Genomic DNA, 17,771 nt, shown 5'->3' on the forward strand with positions numbered 1-17,771 from the left:
ATTAAGCAGTTGATTTCTCCCCCCCCCCCCTGCATTGAGCTGGGTGGATATGCGAGTTCAGATAGCAGCTATCAGCCGGGTGAGGTCGACTGTGGGGACAGTCATTCCCGGTTCAGCGGTGTAGGTCTGCCGGTCACGCTGCTATCGGTCCGATGGCGCCGCTCGGCCGCGCTCCGGCGGCGGGCGCGGCCAGGTCACGGCGCCGAGTTCACTGGCCGTCCAGCCGGGCGGAGAGGCGCCGCCGGGCGCGCACCGGTCCGCCGCGCGACCGGTGCCAACAGCAGACGTCCAGCCGAGACCAGACCGGGCGCACGGAGGCAGACGGGCGGCCGCCCAGCACAGCTGACCGCAGGGCCGGCCAGACCAGGCTGCCTGCCAGTTGCCACCTTGACCGTGCCTTGACCCAGCTGCCGACCTCAGCGGCACCCGGCTCGCCGCTCGGCGGTGTCCTGGTGTGACGTCACTGTCCTGAGCGGACGCAGCGGGCCCGGTGACCCAGTGAGACAAGCGCAGTCAGCGTGGACAGCCCGAGCGCGACCTCAGGCAGATCGCCCGTCGCCAGCTAGTGCTCCGTGACCCACGCCGCGCAGGGCGCTCCGTGTAGCGCTCCGTGAATCGCTCCGTGACGTGCTCCGTGACTCTCTGCGTGACGTGCCCCGTGACGCGGCCAGGACCTGTTCCGTGCCGCGCTCCGTGACGCGGTCGGGGGCGCGTCCGTGACAGGTATCCGTGAAGCCCGGCGGGTGGGCGGCGCGGTGTCACGAGCGATGGCCAACCCGGACTCGTGGGTGCGCTCCGGGTACTCGGTGTTCTGGTCGCGGCCCGGCGCCGGCTCGCACGACTACCAGCCGCTGGGCGCCACCCGACGGCCGCGGCCGCGCCGGCTGCGCGGCTGGCAGCCGCTGGCCGTGCTCCTGGTGCTGGCCGTGCTGGGGCTCAGCACGCTCGGCCTGGTGGCGCACCGGCCGGCCGCCTCTCTCGGCGTCAGGAAGGGCTCCTCCGGCGTAAGGATGGCGCTCAGCGGCGAGGGACAGGGCGATGTCGCCACTCAGGGAGAGGCGCACGGGCCAGTTGACGTGTCAGGTCCAATGGAGGCTCCGGGACCGATCAGCGACTCGGAGGGCAGCGAGAAACAGTCACCGGCGCCGGGAGACGGAGAACGCCACCAGCCCAAGGGTGGACGGCCAGCGGCGCGAGCGGCAGAGCAACTGGCCCCTCCCGCTGAACGGGAGCGGCCGCAGCCGACGAAGACGGCCCAGGAAAGACGGCCCGACGGAGACGCTGGTGGCGAATCAGGCACTTCTAGCACCGATAAGGAAGCCGGTCCGAGTGAGGTGCTGGTCGTGCTCGGTTCACCCGCCGCCGGCGACACTACCCTCGGTCAGTGACCGCTCGTGGGCGGGCTAAAACCAGCGCGGGGCTCAGCCAGTCGGACGCAGCATTAGACCATGGACCGCAGAATCGCACTTCTCACTGAGCTGTGTCCCGTGGCCCTCCGTTTTCTGTCTCAGTACCGTTCCTTGTTTGCCAAGAGTTGTGCGCACTGCACACTGCGTGCTCGCTTTGCGACAGCTAATTGGATATATGGCGGGTTTGATCCAAGCAATGTGTCCCATCACGGTCATGCTACATAGGTTAAAAAGGTCACTGCAGCTGCAACAGTTTCTCGACCATGACCTCGGATTAAAGGGACCCTCCAACCTTCGAAAAATTTAATGAATTGGCATAAAAGATGTCCCTAGGTTCAGAAAGAGCAAAAACGAATATCTACCAAATTTCACCGAAAAATAGGTATTCACCGTTTTCAAGCTACTTTTACAAGATACACTTTAACATTTGTGCACTTTTTGGGACCTCCGCTGTTTCTGTGACGTTCTTTGGAAGCAATAATTTGGCATCCTAAAAGTACGGCAGATGTTGCGCGCAAAGCAGCATATACCACCACCTTGTACCAAAGAGCTTATTACACGATTTAAAAATCGTTAGAATTGCGCTGACATCACAAATTCTAACCCACGCCCTGGTGTGTGTGTGTGGGGGGGGGGAGGCTAGTTCCCCTTTCCAGACACATGGTGTTTTTGCGTTGTTCTTACATTCGGTAACGGAGATACAAGTACAATCGTCGAAAAAATATGCACGTGGTTGCTCGCTTCTCCAGGCCCCCCAAGTGGCAACAATCATTTTTACGTCACAGCTACTTGAACATCTATGCTAACAGGCTAATAGGCATTAATGCATAAGAGTCCATGCAGGAGGTGCTGACTGATATATCGTTTTCTTATGGCGCGGCCGCCTACACCGTAAGCTCGCGCAAGCGTTTTCGCGGGGATCCTCTGATTTCACTGAATTTTGCCTTTAAACCCCCCTGGGAAGCCAAGGGAGCAGCCGGTGCAAGGTGTCATTGCAATAGGCAAAAGAGGATGAGTCAATATCCCTCCTCCAAGGTTTACATCTCTTCGATGCACACTACTTTTAGACATTTGATGAGGCATAATTAAAGAATTTGCATGCATGTCAGCGCGGTAAAAAATGATAGCGGTCTGCTTGAACCCACGTTCTGTGACCAGCCGACTCAAAATTACCACGCAACTTACATAAACATGAAAAGTATTCATTAACCTATAAGTATGTCCAGAAATTATCTTCGTCACTCAAAACATAGTAGTTTTAAAGGAAATTTAAATTTGTCCCAATTTATCTGCAACACCCTGTATGTATTTAGGTACCAGGCAGCTGACCCCTATCGCTGAGTTTCGATAAAATGCGTTTTACTCGATGTTATAGCGCATGCCGGTCCCGTAGCTCAGTCGGTACAACCTAGAGCGTTGGACTCCGCGTGGTGAGAGCACTCGTTCCCGGTTACAACAGTCCGGGTTCGAAGCGCGACGAGCGCTTGACGTTTATGGGCCTCCTCCTGACAGGTATGGTTGCGGTTGGTGACAGGCCGTAGCCAGGCGAAGTCAGTACCTAAGGATACCGGCCGTGCGCGGTTATGTGCGCACGTTAAAGGGACCCTCCCACCTTCAAAAAAGTTAATGAATTGGCATGAAAGTGATGTCGCTCGGTTCAGAAAGAGTGAAAACGAATATCTACCAAATTTCATCGAAAAATATTCACCGGTTTTCAAGATATTAGACTTTTACTTTTGTTTACTTTTTGGGATCTCCGCTGTTCCTGGCGACTTTATTTGAAAGTGCGGCATTTGTTGCGCGCAAAGCAGCATATACCACCGCGTGCTACCAAACGTTTTAGTAAAAGATTAAAAAAATCGTTAGATCTCCGCTGACGTCACAAATTCTAAGGGGGCATTCCAATGCACTAGCCCCTTAGAATCCGAAAACTGCAAGTTTCAAATTCCATATCTCCGAATTAAAGCATTTTTCGATGTTGTGAGTGCCCAAACCGGTATTTTCAGGCCATGGCCAGCAATTTGGCTATCTCAACTCAAAACTAATGTTAAGGTGGGAGGGTCCCTTTAAAGGTAGTGTGCCACCTTCCAATGATTTCCCATTTTATTTTTCCTGGGATAAGGAGCTTTTGTTTTTACCTAATATCGCAAAAAAATCAAAAATGGGCCTAAAATAGTGCTTTTTTCGCCTAAAAGTTTATCGGTTTTTCGATATGTATAACAACTGTAGTGGGCTAACCTGCAAACAGGCGTCGGCAACAATCGCGAATGCGGCGCACATGTGACAATAAGCAAAGGTCATTATAGACTTACGACGTACGGGAATGAGTTAGCAGCTGTCTAATCGTAGACAACACAATGTCTAATTTAAACTGTAAGCCTGTATTGGTATTGTTTCTTTAATTTGGCTGTCGAACATTAATTTATAGTTTGAAATATTATTTTATGTAAAATAATTGATATGAAACAGCCGTCTCTAAAGTTATGACCCCATCTCACCACATGAAAGTGGCAGAAATGACAATGATCAGCTGACGCATTTTTCTTGGCCGAAGTCAGAGCGCGCGGCCCGACGCACCACCACCGCACCACAAAGTATGAGCAGAAGCCGCGCCCAAAGCCAGGGCCCCGGTAACGTAAGGTAGCCGAGTCGGGGCAGCGTGCGCTGACCCAAGCCGGGGCCGCGGCTTTGGGCGCGGTCTACCGCATCCCCGGGCAGCTCCGGGCTATCACATGACACCGGGAGGACGCGCGGCCCCGGCTTGGGTCAGCGCACGCTGCCCCGACTCGGCTACCTCACGTTACCGGGGCCCTGGCTTTGGGCGCGGTCTACCGCACCACCTAACAGGCGTGTTCGAAACCGCAGGAGATGATGATGAACGGGTTTATCGAAACTTGATTGGATGAGCCTATCGGTAATAGCGATTTCAGTGTGTGCATTTATTGTTCATAGTGGTGTGAAATGTGGTTGGGGTACGACCGACAACCCGTCGGGGCGAATTTCGCACTGGGGTACTCAAAATTTGAAGAATTTAAGACGTTTCCATGAGTTCTGAAGGTATGGATAAGTTCTAAAAATCCGGTTCTCCTCTAGGCCATTAACTCCATACGGTCCAGGAAAGCTGGCACACTACCTTTTAAACTTTGGGCTCTAAATTCTGCCATAGCACCGGAATTGCGCGATCGGAGGCCGGGTATAGGGCAGGGTCAACGCAACAAGCTTCGCTTAACGGGGCTCTGTCCTTGTGAATCCTTTCAATCAAAAGGTTCGGACTAAATTAAAAAAAAAAAAAATCCCTGGAACGGTAAAACACTTTAACGGTAAAAAACTTTATCTCTGACCTAACCTGTGACGTCATCGGTGACCCCGAGGTAAATGAAATTGGATTTCCTTAGACAAATTTGACAGGACTATCGAGCACCGTTTGAATTTTGCGGATCCGTCAACTAGTTTCGGAGATACGTGGGGGGGGCAAAAAAGCCCCCCACCAGGTCGCGTTATAAACAGTTCCCTCCAGGGCGCGGGCTAAGGAGGTATTCAAATGCATTAGCCCCTTAGAATCCGAAAACTGCATACTTTGAATATAAATATCTCGGAATTTAAGCAGTTCTCGATGTTGTGACTTGTGAGTGCCAAAACCGGCGATTGCAGGCCAGGGACCCCAATTTGGCTATCTCAACTCAAATCTTAAGCTAAGGTGGGATGGTCACTTTAAGCATGAAAACTGATAAAAGATGTACCAACAAAATAATTTGAAAAAATGGTATATACAATACATATTCCCTTTAACTGAGATAAACTCTGACAAACTTTCGGCGACAGAGCTTTGAGAGCGCCATCGAATGCGCTCTAACGCGACGAACCCGCGCATCCCCTCCCGTTCATTTTTAATTCATTTCATTTATTTATTTTCAAAATTTGACCTTCTCTGACCTGAAGTGACCTGACCTCCAGTAAATTCAGCTGAAAATGATCTCAAAGACACAGACGACATTGTTTTCTAAATCTACGAGTAAAATGGACCATAAAACATGCGTCTCGTGACCCATACATGATATACAATTTTCGTGACCTAGGATGACCTGGCCTTGACCTGAAAAATTCATAATAAGAGTTCGGTATCCTCAGGCTATCTAAGGCATATATCAAGGAAAGCGTAAACCAGAAATGAGCCTGATCATGGACTTGTTAGCCGGCGGTCAGAGCCTAAATTGTGAACAAGCAAATATGCTGATAATTTATACTTTGACCTGACCTGTGACGTCATCGGTGACCTCAAGATCAATGAAAATAGGTTTCGTTCGATCGTTTTTCTAGGGCTATCAAACGCCGTTTGAAATCCCCCCCCCCCCCGTCACTCGCGTTATGGAAAATATCCCAGTCATGCGCGGGTTAACTCTTGGTTCATGAGTGATCCATGACTGATTTGTGAAAAAACTTAAAACTGTCACAATCTAAAGAAAGATACGGGATTACCTTGGAAAATGCCTTGGTGACTTCAAGTGACCTAAGCGTTGCGTTGGTTTAATCGAGAAATGACCCGTATATCCTTGGAAGAACTTATGTATTTAGGGCTATCGATGGCTTTTTGGTATTGTTTTCGAGATAATTGGGCGTGCCCAAAAACACCCCCACCCCCACCCACCATGGCGAGGCTAGCTGAAACTCACACCCGGCCTGGCCGCAGCTCAAATTGAACAGATCAATGCACTTCGTATTTAGTAATTTTTGGATTTTTGCGAAAATGAGCGAAGCATCGGTAACAGGAAGAATTACAAATAGGTACGGCACTGCTTCTCTGCTCTAAATGTTTCTTTTTTTCGACGGCCGAAACTCCTTTCAAGGTATAAGGTCGACTCGTTTGCATGGATCAGATGCCGTACATACCTGCGAGCACTTATATCTACGTCCTACATTGACGTCCGTCTGTCTGTCTGTCCACAGATGCGTCTGGAAATACCAGTCCAGTTCAGGGAGACTGACCACAGTCGGTGAATAGCGGCAACGGCACCCGTTCAATACCATTCAGCTATATGAAGATATCCATAGATCAGGTCGTCCCCTGCCCACAGGCACCAGGATCTCATCCAGATGGCATTGATGTACGCCGCTGATGCACGGCATCATGTGACGCTCGCCGTATACCGAGCCATCTTGTTATGGAATGGATATCGAACGGTTGGGTCCAGGACACTGTCGTCCCTACTGCCGTGCGTTTCTGGGAAACGATAGGAATCTGAACTGTGATTTGTATGGCTAAAACCACTTCTCGTGGTTCGAGAGCCCCACAGACGTGCACATTTATGTAAATGTTTATGTCATTAGTAATACATTGCTATTGTAGGGAGGGTTTTCAACAGGAGCGAGGGAACGGTGGCTGTTTTCCAGTTGATGCAAGAGAGTCTTAGAGAGCTCCCTCTTCCGTTCATCTTTTTTGGAGGCAGGTCAGTCAACGGTGTACACAAAGATCTAAGGTCACTGCACCTTTCTGGGAATGGATGGAATAACTTTACTTGTGACCGGTCGGGTTATCGATCAATGCAATCTTTTAGTGGGATAATTGGGATCTTTAATAAGGTTTCGGGCTGGTAAATGAGCCACAAAATTATAAACGATGAAGAAAAAAGTTTTCCTACATGCCGGGGTATGTCTTAAGCACAGCACGAGCCGGGCAGTAAAACTATGACCAAGAAACTGTCGGTATCAAAATGCCATGTTATTTGATAGGCCGGGCAGGAAACAAAAGTTTACTGCCCGGGTTTACTGCCCAGGGCAATGACCTCTAAACTACAGTTTATCGCATTAGCCCAGAGGTATAATTGATAGGAAATGTATAATTGACATCATTATTGCATGATATGTGCCGCGTAAAATTAGAAAACCAACATTTTTTGGTAAAAAAATATCTGCTCTGCTTATCAAGGGGTTTGAAATACTTTGTATTGGTTACAAAGCCGAAATTATGGCAAGATATGCTTCTATTAATCGAAATCCGTTATCGCTTGTTCTTATCTTCGTTTGATACGTCCACTGATACCTTGGGCGTAAGTTATTGCGTTATTATTTGACAGTTGTAGTCCTTTCCTCAAAACAAACATGTGAAATATGGAAAATATAATGTATTTTACGAAAGTTCAGCCATAGGTCATCAACAAAGTACGATTACATAAATAAAGAAAAGATTCTTGCAAGAGCACTGGAAAATTCACGTTTAATCACTAGGAATATTATACCTTCTACCTTCTTCTTGTTCTTATGTCGTGGCAAGTATGATGTTCCTTGGATATCCAATTGCTGTGCCATTCTGAGTTGATATTTTCAGACGCGATTCTTTTTGAAGTGAGGTATTTTGATGCATTTTCTTCTATAAATTTCCTTTAAAGCTTTATCCACAGCAGTAGCGCAATCACTGTTCGGAAATTATGGACAAAACAATTGTATAAAAGTGTCACCAAAACCTGTCCAAACTACTTAGCGGGTATGCGGCATGTAGGAAAAATCTTACTGACCTCAGCCGTACGAAATTATTTGGAAACTCGGCTTGCAAAATTTGACTCCGGCCCTCGTGCTTCGCACTCGGGCCTACGTCAATTTTGCAAACCTCGTTTCCAAATAATTTCGTCGGCCCGGTCAGTAATATATAACTCTAATGCGTTTAACAGTTATCTGCAATGAAAAACACGACTCTCCAATCATTATCTTTGTCGAATCCAGCCTTCAACCTTCCTGGGGATTTCGCCATACCCGAGTCACGACTTCCCACGCGTGTTTAATTCGCGTCTTACTGCGTCTAACGATGACTTACGGCGTATACCCGGCGTTACAGCATCTTACGACGACTTACAGCGTAAAATTCGCGTCCTACGGTAGCATATCCTGACTACCAGCCACAGATAACAGTAGTACACAGATAACAGTACAGTACTACAGATAACAGATAACAGTACTATCGTAAGGTGGGCCTATTTGAGACAGTGGGGCTATTTGAGACAGTATTTAAAATTGTTATAAAATAAAAACCGTTTGTAATTTGTGCTTAATTTTGCTCAGGCGATTTACCGCTCGATTCCACACTTTCCTGAGCAAAAATATCACTTAAAAATCAAACGCTCTTCATTTTATAGTGATTTTAAATACTGTCTCAAATAGCCCCACTGTCTCAAATAGCCCCACTTTACGGCACTGTTATCTGTGTACCAGCGTATATCGCGTCTTACGAGTACAGTGCCGTCTGCCGGCCACAAACGATGTTCGCGCTTTACTGCGTGCTCCTACTTATCTTGGCGTTCCCTATCCCTCGGGCCGATGCATGTAAAAAAAAAACACTTTCACAGTACCTACTATGCATTTCAGACCCCATGAGACCCTGTTTTTCGGCGATAATTTATTTAATATTTATCCAATTGGCTTCAAATTTTCGCACAGCACATTTCAGCTCAAGCGCCAATTTTTGCTAATATGGTCTCTTAACAAAATATCAATTGTTAGGGTACTTGTCGTTGCCTCGTAATGTTAAAATCAGCTCCGTAAATCCGTCAGTGGAGTAGAGGCTATCCGTACGTAGGCGTGACGTCACAGGCACGTGACCATTAAGCTCCGCCCTCCCGGCGGACGGAGCGGTGACCTTGGCCGGTCAGTCGGATGCGTGGAGCCGACGGGGCAGTAGCCGCCGCACCCAAGGCCGTATGCCGGACCGGGGCGGCTCGCATTGGACGTGGCTGCCTTGCGGTTGCCGTTGCAGTAATAACGATACAGCAGAAACTAGCACTCGTTATTAGCGCACTAGCCTTCGGTATTGCATTTATCGCAAATTAACCTGCACCTTGTCAATCATATCTACTTTAATACTAAGTTCAGGGCTAGTGACTGTATTTTTGCTTGATTGAACGTCATTAAAAAAGGCCGTTGATGTCAATTGACTGTGAACTGATGCAAGACGTCGGTCAGCCTACGAAAAATTTGCAAGACATGGTAAACAGTTCATCATCATCATCACTCCGTTTATTACTTCAATGCACAAAACCATCATGAGAAATATCTGAGAATTGGCACAAAAGCACGAAGTGCTTAATTCGGGGTACCAACTCTCAACTAAAGAAATAGAACAGAACAGAACATCCAGCAATTGGTGATCACTGCTGTCACCGCCGCCACGTCGAACCCCGCGACCATCGTACTAAGGTACCGACTGGCCCCGCAGCCGCCGCGCACCCCTCCCCGAGCACTGCGCCCAAAGTATGTAATTGTATAAGGACAGGATCAGGAATCGAAACGACGTGAGTTCATAAGGAACGTTTGGAAGGATCGAGCCACCGGCAGACGCTCACCGCTGTTCAGGTTTGTGCCGTGAAGTAATGTGTCCAGCTGGGTACTTATTGGGAGTTGACGTATGTCATAATGGAGAGTATTAGTTAGTTCGTAAAGAAGTGTGTTCCTTTGATTTGTGTATAATGGGCATGAGAAAATGAAATGGCGAACACTCTCTGTGCTGGACCCACAAGCACAAGTAGGTGATTCCGTGTGTTGTATTTTAAAGAGATGTGAATTGAGTTGTGACATGTCGTTCCTCAGTCGTGTATGTAAAGTGTTGCCTCTTTTAGGTCCTAGGGTGTAGAATTCTGGTGGTCGTGGCAGCCCCAAATGTTTTTCTACGTGTTTTTTAAATTTACTGGGTGATAATTTTTTGACAGTGTCGGGAAACTGATTGTACTGTTTCTTTGTTTTCAATAGAAATGACCGTTGATAGGCAGTGGTGCGTGGTCTTTCATGTGTATGAGTGCGTGCGTTTCTGAGTGTTCTGTTCGTAGCTCGTTGTCGCGTTTGAGGTATCATTTCTTTAATGTATTCAGGCAATTTCGAATCTAGTACACTCAGTTGGTGGTAAAGTACAAGTCTATGTATTTGTCGTCGTATGGTTAATTTGTCCCAGCCTAGTTCTTGTCGGAGTTTGTCGGTAGATGTGCTAAAAAGTGCTCCTGTCGTCAGTCGTGCTGCTCTATTTTGTAGCGTCTCGAGTCTTGTCGCGTCATGTACGGTAATATGTCCGTCGTATATTGTGTCACAGTAGTCGAAATGGGGTCTTATGTATACTTTGTATATTTGGTCGAGAATGGGCCTAGGTAAATATTGCGCTATGGGATAAAGTGGACTTAATGCTTTGGTTACCTTTCTGCATATCTCGTTGACGTGCTCATGGAAACGTAGGTCTTTAGATAATATGAGTCCTAGATGTTTGTGGCTATCGTGTGACGGAATTGTTTCGCCTCCAAATTTTAGGGCGGGAGCTTGATGATTGTGGGAATAGGAAAATGTTTGTTGGATCGTTTTTCCAGTGTTAAACGTGATGGCCCATTCCCGACCGTATTGAAGGATAGCGTCGAGGTCGTGCTGGAGTGTCTGTTGAATTTCATGTAAGTCCTGTGTTTTATAGGAGGCGTACAAGGAGGTGTCGTCAGCAAAAAATAATACGTCGTTCTGTGTCCGTCCGGAAAGTCCGTTAAGATAGATTAATGCGAGGAGGGGTCCGAGTACGGACCCCTGTGGACAGCCGGCGTTAATAGTTTGGTAGTCCGAAAAAGTGTTGTTTATGCGCACGCACTGCTTTCTGTCTTTTAAATAGGATTCAAGCCAAGTTAACAATTTTCCAGATATTCCGAATTCTTTTTTACATTTAAACAGTTACACCGTAGCATTTAAGAAGTGTGGTTAAATATGAAATATATTATGCTTATGCGTAATCGTATGCTTGAGATGGATTCATGTGATTGAACACCTTCAGAACTAGCCCATTTTATAATTGGCTAGATTGAGGTCACCGGACTGACTTGACCCCAGGCTTTCGTGTTGAACTGCAAGTTAACTACTTTTTTAACTAAAAAAAAGTAGGCCATCCGACCAATGTCTTTACATTAGTTTGTAACCCCTTTACCTACATTGTCCCACCAGAGAGTAATAATCATACAAAGAAAGAAACCGTAGTTTTTGGACCCGCTACGCCTTTTCTTTTAAGTCGGTCATTTTGGAGCACAAATTTAACGACTTACTTCCGTTTATCGGTAAGAATCTTGCTCCTGTTATTGCTATAACCCGCGCCGGGCCGGTGCTCTGAGATTCCGCGCCGGGCCGGGGGGGAGGGGTGTCTGAACCCCCCACCCTTCTAGCTCGGCTCCTGGGCCACGTAGCGACACGCGGTAAGCGGCAATCGAGAGCACGTCCAAACTAAGGACGAAAACACTTCTGTCATTTTTTGGGTCAGGTCAAAGGTCAGGTCACCAGAGGTCACCAAAGGTAAAATGTTGACTATTTCAACATTTTGGAAACTGCCGACAGCTATCTCGGGAACCGATAGAGTTACAGCGCCGCGGAAAAGCGCATTCGATAGCCCTTTTGCAGACCTTTCTGAATAATGTTCTCAGATTTGACCTCAGGTCAACAGTTTTAGCCTCCAGAGGGCAAAAACTCCAAAAATAGCCGTTTTTACGAAAATCGTTTTTTTTTTGGCAATAACTTTTGACTCAAAAGAGCCATGACATTATCTTTGCCAGCATCGTGTTCTTCTCGTCGAGACGCATCGAATGAACTATAATTTGACCTTGAAAGGTCAACTTGAAAATTTGACCTCAGGGATCAAGGTCATGACCTCAGGTCAAGGTCATGACCCGACCGGAAAAGGTCATGTTGCATATCAGTCGATCCGCAACGTCGAGCCGAACACATCTAAGGCGTTTTCAGCGCTCTAGCACGCCTCTATCAGAAGTTATTAGCGAAAAACTGTTAGATTCTGTTCGTGACCTGAGATGACGTCAGGGACATAACGAGGGGTCACAGCTGCCATTTTCCGGTTCACTGTGTCAATCTTACCTACATCTCGATGTTTGAGAGTGTCTAGAATAGCGTTCGTGCAAAACAGACGCTTTTCAATTTTCTCCCATTGACTTATAATGGAGAGGCCGCAAAATTGACCTGACCTTAGGTCACCGATATAAAAATTCCGAGATGAACATTTTATAGATAATGTTGCTCTCATCAATCGCTGAAAGTTTCAAGGCAATCGATAAATCGGTGTAGCTATGACGAGCATTCTTATTTTTTCTGAGGTGAGGTCACTTGGCGTGACCTGGTGACCTGACCTAAGGCGACCTGGGTCTGAAATTTTCACATGTGCGGAAAAGATGCACAAACAGGTGTGCTAAAAACGGCGGCGTTCCGCGCCTCCGTTTTTGAGATATCTGCGAAAAGCCGCAGAGGGGGGTGTTCAAACACCCCTCCCCCCGGCCCGGCGCGGGATAAGGGAGCCATCACTTATTTGTATGCTGCGCTTCTTAGTTCTTAGGTCCTCTGGTTCGTGCAAGGTAGAGTTTGAACATTTCAAATCAATACGAATAATCGAGCGAAATGGACAATTGATGCCCTCGAATGACCTGAACATCGACCTAATCTTAGCAATTTAGCGAATTCGAGAACGAGCGGCAAAGGCCGAAGGCGTTCTTTTCTATACCTAGGTAGGTAAATGTCCCCCTAGAGACGTAGTTCAGGTTGGAATTTTCAATGAAAATCACAATTCTAACGGATAGTGATTATCATTGAAAAGTCTCAACCTACCGATACAACAATACCTACCGTCTTTTTAGTTCTTTTTTTTGCAGATGGATGAGCCAAGCCAACTTGGCATTTTGCCCCACCAATAAGCGTTTTGCCCCACCAACTTAAGCTGATTTTTAAGACTAGTGTTGCTTTGGAAATTAATCTTTTTCGCATTGAAGAGCTTTGGAATGTCTGTTTAATACAAAATATTATATCTGTAATGATAGGAATTGATTCAGTGTGGCATTTTATTCAACCTCATAATCGGACATTGTGGGTTTGACGACTTTTGCCCCAACAACTTCCCTGGAAAAGCTCCACCAATCACCCATGGTTGGTACTTGGTATAGCTACTCTCTACCTACTCTGCACCGCCACACAGTTATATGGGTACATGTCAAAGTCTAAAAATGCTCTCTGTTTCTGTTTGTCTCTATAGTCTGTTATGTACAATGTCTCTGTTTCACATGCTTGTTCAAAGCAAGAGGTATTTGTACTTTTCCGAATTGTTTTATAGTGGTAAGGTCATGAATCCGCATGCCCGACCTTTCGGTACATATACCTATATGCTGCACCGATCCGTCGCCATGGTGCACCGACCGGCGCGGTGAGCACTCCGTGGAACGGTAAATGCAGGGTAACTTTTAAAGGGGGAAGGGGGAATTTCCCCCCTTCGAAAATTCCGCTCCCCCTTTCAAATTGTGCGTGAACGGCTAGGGAGGGAAGGGGGAACTTCCCCCTTTCAAATTTAATTTTGAGCCCATTTTCAATCAATTCGCTACTCAGATTCTATAATCATCGACATCGTTGATCAGACTCTAGTCATCAATCAACGTTGCTGGCGCTTAGATAATTTTCAATTTGAGGTTCCATCCAACCATTTTACGTTCAGTGCAGCGGGAACTCCAGATTTGAACCGATACCGATCGGATGGTCGGTGGGACCGTCTCTTGTCTTGTCTCTTCCGACTCTTCGCAATCACTGACATATCGCTACAGGCGTCGGCGTAGAAACCGGCGGGGGACGGGGGTCATTACCTCTCCAAACCAAGGGTCTTCCTTCGAACCAGGGTCCTTCAATCGGTCTTGGCCTAGCAAAAATAGTCACGTGTTAACCTCTCTCTATTTAGAAAGGCGCTACTTGATGTTTGGCCAGGGTAATAGGTTGATACTACTGATTGACATTTGCAAGGGCGCAGTCAAGTTGGGACCTCCCCCGTCCCTTACCGCCAAGGTAGGTACCTACGTATATTTTTTAGCTAATTTATTTTTGGCAACCTAACAATATAAAGTGGCCAGAATCCGGGGAGAGAGTAGGATTTGGGGGTAGGTAAGGTTCTGCAGGCGCCATCCTAACAAAAGCCTAATGGCATTGGGCCCCCTTTCAGATGCCCCTGGATCCGCCCTTGCCCCGAACTGTATCCCCCTCTCGACTTTTCCTGTAAAAGTAACCCTGGGTAAATGGAACTGAGTTCAAGAATTTTACGCAAGATTGAGATGGATGTAGCATGTGTTACTTGACTGCCCAGTCACACAGACAGCTCGGACCGGACCCGGCACTCCAGACTTACCTATGCCAACCTAAGGGTTCTTATGGATTCAGAAAAATCAGCAGATCTGGCCAACTACTGTCGCCTCGTACTTGAGCAGACGCATGATCTTAAGCTAATAGAGGAAGGTAGTTTTAGGAAGGTAGTTGTGTGTTTTTATATTGTCTTTTGTGTTTTAGACTTTGCGTGTCTGGCTTCGAATTTAGCTAGCCATTTAGTGCACGTGTATGTTACTTATGGACACTGATTTACGTGCATTTTAAGGTATGTGTTTTATCCGCGTTTATTTCTATTTTTAAGTTACATCATTTGAACATGCACCTGGTGTCAATAAACTCTACTACTACTACTACTATTACTACTACTACTACTACTACCTACTACTACTAGCATAAGTTATGCGAACTGCACGGCGCTTCGTGGCGTAATTTTGCTACACACTTAAAAACTGAGTTGATCACCCCCCCCCCCCCCCGGTGGTGGATAAATGTGTGTCAGAAGTGGTATGATTATTGAAGTGCGTGAAATTATTCCACGCGGAAATAGTTGTACGTGCAAATTTGTTTGGAGCATTGGTGAATACAGAGAGTTGACAGAGAGACTTTTGGGCGCTACTGGTGTTCGGTTGTTTAAATTCTATTACAAGCTATTTCGGCCTTATCTCGGTCTAGTTACGGTATTGTATAAATAAGGGAAAATTCGGCAGGGAAGATAAAGAAAGCTAAAAATGGCGAAGAGGCGAGGCACGACAACGAACCAACGATCGATTCGATTTTGTCCAGTTTGGATACCGGTGCTGGAGTCCGGTGATGGTAACCGGCGATGGAGCCCGGTGCTGGAGACCGCGGTTATGGAGCCCGGTGGTGAAGCCCGGTGATGGAGCCCGGTGCTGGAGCCCGGTGATGGAGCCCGGTGCTGGAGACCGCGGTTATGGAGCCCGGTGATGGTGACTGGTCGTGGAGCCCGGTGCTGGAGACCGGTGCTGGAGGAGCCCGGTGATGGAGCCCGGTGATGGAGCCCGGTGCTGGAGACCGGTAACGAAGACCGGTGCTGGAGACCGGCGATGGTGCCTGGTGATGGTGCCCGGGTGGTGAGCGGCGAGTGCTCCGGTTTGTTGACCGATTAAGGTGCACGGTTTGGTTCATAGGCGTCGCCAGACATTTTCGGTTGGGGGGGCAAAATCAAGTTTTGTGTTAAATCTTGCCTTTCCCCAGCCGTTACTCACTCGTTTTACATATCATTCGACGCGCAATGGTGCGAGGAATCCGATGGTGACAAAGTTTTCCTTCTAGCTATAGCATGTATTTTTTTTTACAAAAAAATCAAAACTTTGAAATTTCTGGACAAAAACGACCGTTAGAATTACAGTGGCTGCGATTGCCGACGCACTGCAGAGGGCCCCTGCGCAGACTCTCGTCGCTCATGATCATTACCCAGAAGAAGGTGAAAAACGCTCCATTTGAATCGGATCACCTCGCTAAAACCTCCATTCACGCATGCATGCCGAGGTTTTACGTGAAATGCATAGGGCTTATCCCAGCCGCCGATTGTAGGTAGCTAAGAATTGGGCATTCGGCGGAGATTGAGAGAGAATGTCGGAAGTGTGAATCGGAAGTACATCATTCATCCTTGCTGCATTGAGAAGTGTTTTGTTCACTCGAGTGTGAACAAAAAGTTTCTGGTTTTTCGAGTGAAGGGAAGCGCTGCAAACGCGACCAAAAATATTTAACGGAACCAAAAGTTACGCACGGCATAGCGGCAAGGGATCCCTTAGAGATAGGATTGCGACTTCCAGGCCATTTCAGGCCACTGAGGGTCAGTGTGGACTCTCAGAAGCCTGCTTAGGATCCCGGAGATCGGCGTGGGTCACCCCAAATATTTACGTGTATGTGGTGCTTTAGGGCTTTCCGAGCCTAAGGTGGGCCCGGAAAGCCCTTTAGGGCACACGAGCTTTCAGAAGCCAGTGTGGGCGGCGGGCGCTATAAGAGACTAGGCCCAGGGTGAGCCTGGAGCCCTCGAATAACAGTGTGAACCGTCGGGGTCTGTGTCGAATCCTTAAGGACCCTACGTTGTTAGGGACATAAGAAACATGTGTTGCGGCCCTCAGAGGGACACGTGAGTTGTGACCCCTCAGATGCCGGGTTGGGGTTTAGTAAAGTCTGTCGCCTCAAAAGTTCGGCTGAACTATCATAGGCCAGTTGAAGTTTTCAGAAATTTTCGAAGGCATCCTCAAAGATTCGTGTGGTCCTTCAGAGGTCTACGTATGTATAATGTCCTCAAAGATCCCTGTATGGGCCCTCTAGAGAACATGGACACCAGTGGGACTCTCAGAGGCCGGTTTGGGCCCTCCGAAAGCTTCTTAGAGCTCAGTGGAGCTCCTTAGGAGCCTGTGTGAAAAGCAGGCTCATGAGCCCTGCGGCACTTGAACGGTACTTGTGCCTGTCGCAGACATTTGACGAGAGTTGAGAAAGGCCCCGAAGATTTCGTGTCACGCTTTGAACGAAAATTATGTGTCAGCACTCCAAAATTTATGAAAATCAGCTACAAAATGTAATACAGAACCAACTAGGAACATGGCATGGATCATGGCATTGACATTTCCGAGTCTGGAGTCGGAGTCTTGAAGATTTTGGCGACTGCGACTCTAACTTTGGTTTGAACTGCACGCTCCAACAGAGTCTGACCTCACAGGCATTCTCAGAAAGGTACCCCCATTTTCCCCGACTCCAAAATCTCATCGGATCTGTATCGATCTCAGGGGGTGCCCGGTCCGAGGTTGGGGGGGGGGGCAAGCTGCCCCGCTTGCCCCCCCGTGGCGACGCTAATGGTTTGGTTACCAATTATGGTGCCCGGTTTTGTGACCGACGATGGTCACAAAACCGGCCGCGGTTCTATGACCGAAGATAACGTTTTTGATATTTTGTGTGTGTGCGTTTTGGTGATCTTGAAGATCAGAGGGGCGTGTGTCAGAAGTGGTATGATTATTGAAGTGCGTGAAATTATTCCACGCGGAAATAGTTGTACGTGCAAATTTGTTTGGAGCATTGGTGAATACAGAGAGTTGACAGAGAGACTTTTGGGCGCTACTGGTGTTCGGTTGTTTAAATTCTATTACAAAATGTTATGTCCCGCGAGTGTGACTTTGCTCCCCCCCCCCCTTTTTGCTACTGCGGCTGCAACCTCCAGTGTGCTCACCGGTCTCTGACGGGTCCGAAAGAATTTCAAAAGCT

General features: G+C 47.7%; 2 protein-coding genes across 2 annotated transcripts in view; one reads left to right on the forward strand and one right to left on the reverse strand.

Annotated features, from left to right (window-relative positions):
• LOC122374137 (dynein axonemal heavy chain 10-like) overlaps positions 1–17,771 on the reverse strand; it is a 43,336-nt gene that overhangs the window by 10,992 nt on the left and 14,573 nt on the right. The gene's annotated exons all lie outside the window — the stretch shown is intronic.
• On the forward strand, positions 110–6,752 carry LOC122374138 (skin secretory protein xP2-like). The gene is made up of 2 exons (XM_043352721.1): positions 110–1,380; positions 6,354–6,752. Exons 1-2 carry the CDS (start codon positions 768–770, stop codon positions 6,389–6,391), a joined length of 651 nt encoding a protein of 216 aa, XP_043208656.1. The 5' UTR covers positions 110–767; the 3' UTR covers positions 6,392–6,752.

Source organism: Amphibalanus amphitrite, unplaced genomic scaffold (genome assembly GCF_019059575.1).
Source record: "Amphibalanus amphitrite isolate SeventyFive unplaced genomic scaffold, NRLGWU_Aamphi_draft 001610F_arrow, whole genome shotgun sequence".
Lineage (NCBI taxonomy): Eukaryota > Metazoa > Arthropoda > Thecostraca > Balanomorpha > Balanidae > Amphibalanus > Amphibalanus amphitrite.

What these genes read in the sequence shown, in the direction of transcription:
- LOC122374138 (XM_043352721.1), top strand. Translation starts at nt 768, where the DNA reads ATGGCCAACCCGGACTCGTGGGTGCGCTCCGGGTACTCGGTGTTCTGG. An exon ending in CGCCGGCGACACTACCCTCG is followed by an intron (nt 1,381 to 6,353) that starts GTCAGTGACCGC and finishes GTCTGTCCACAG; the next exon opens with ATGCGTCTGGAAATACCAGT.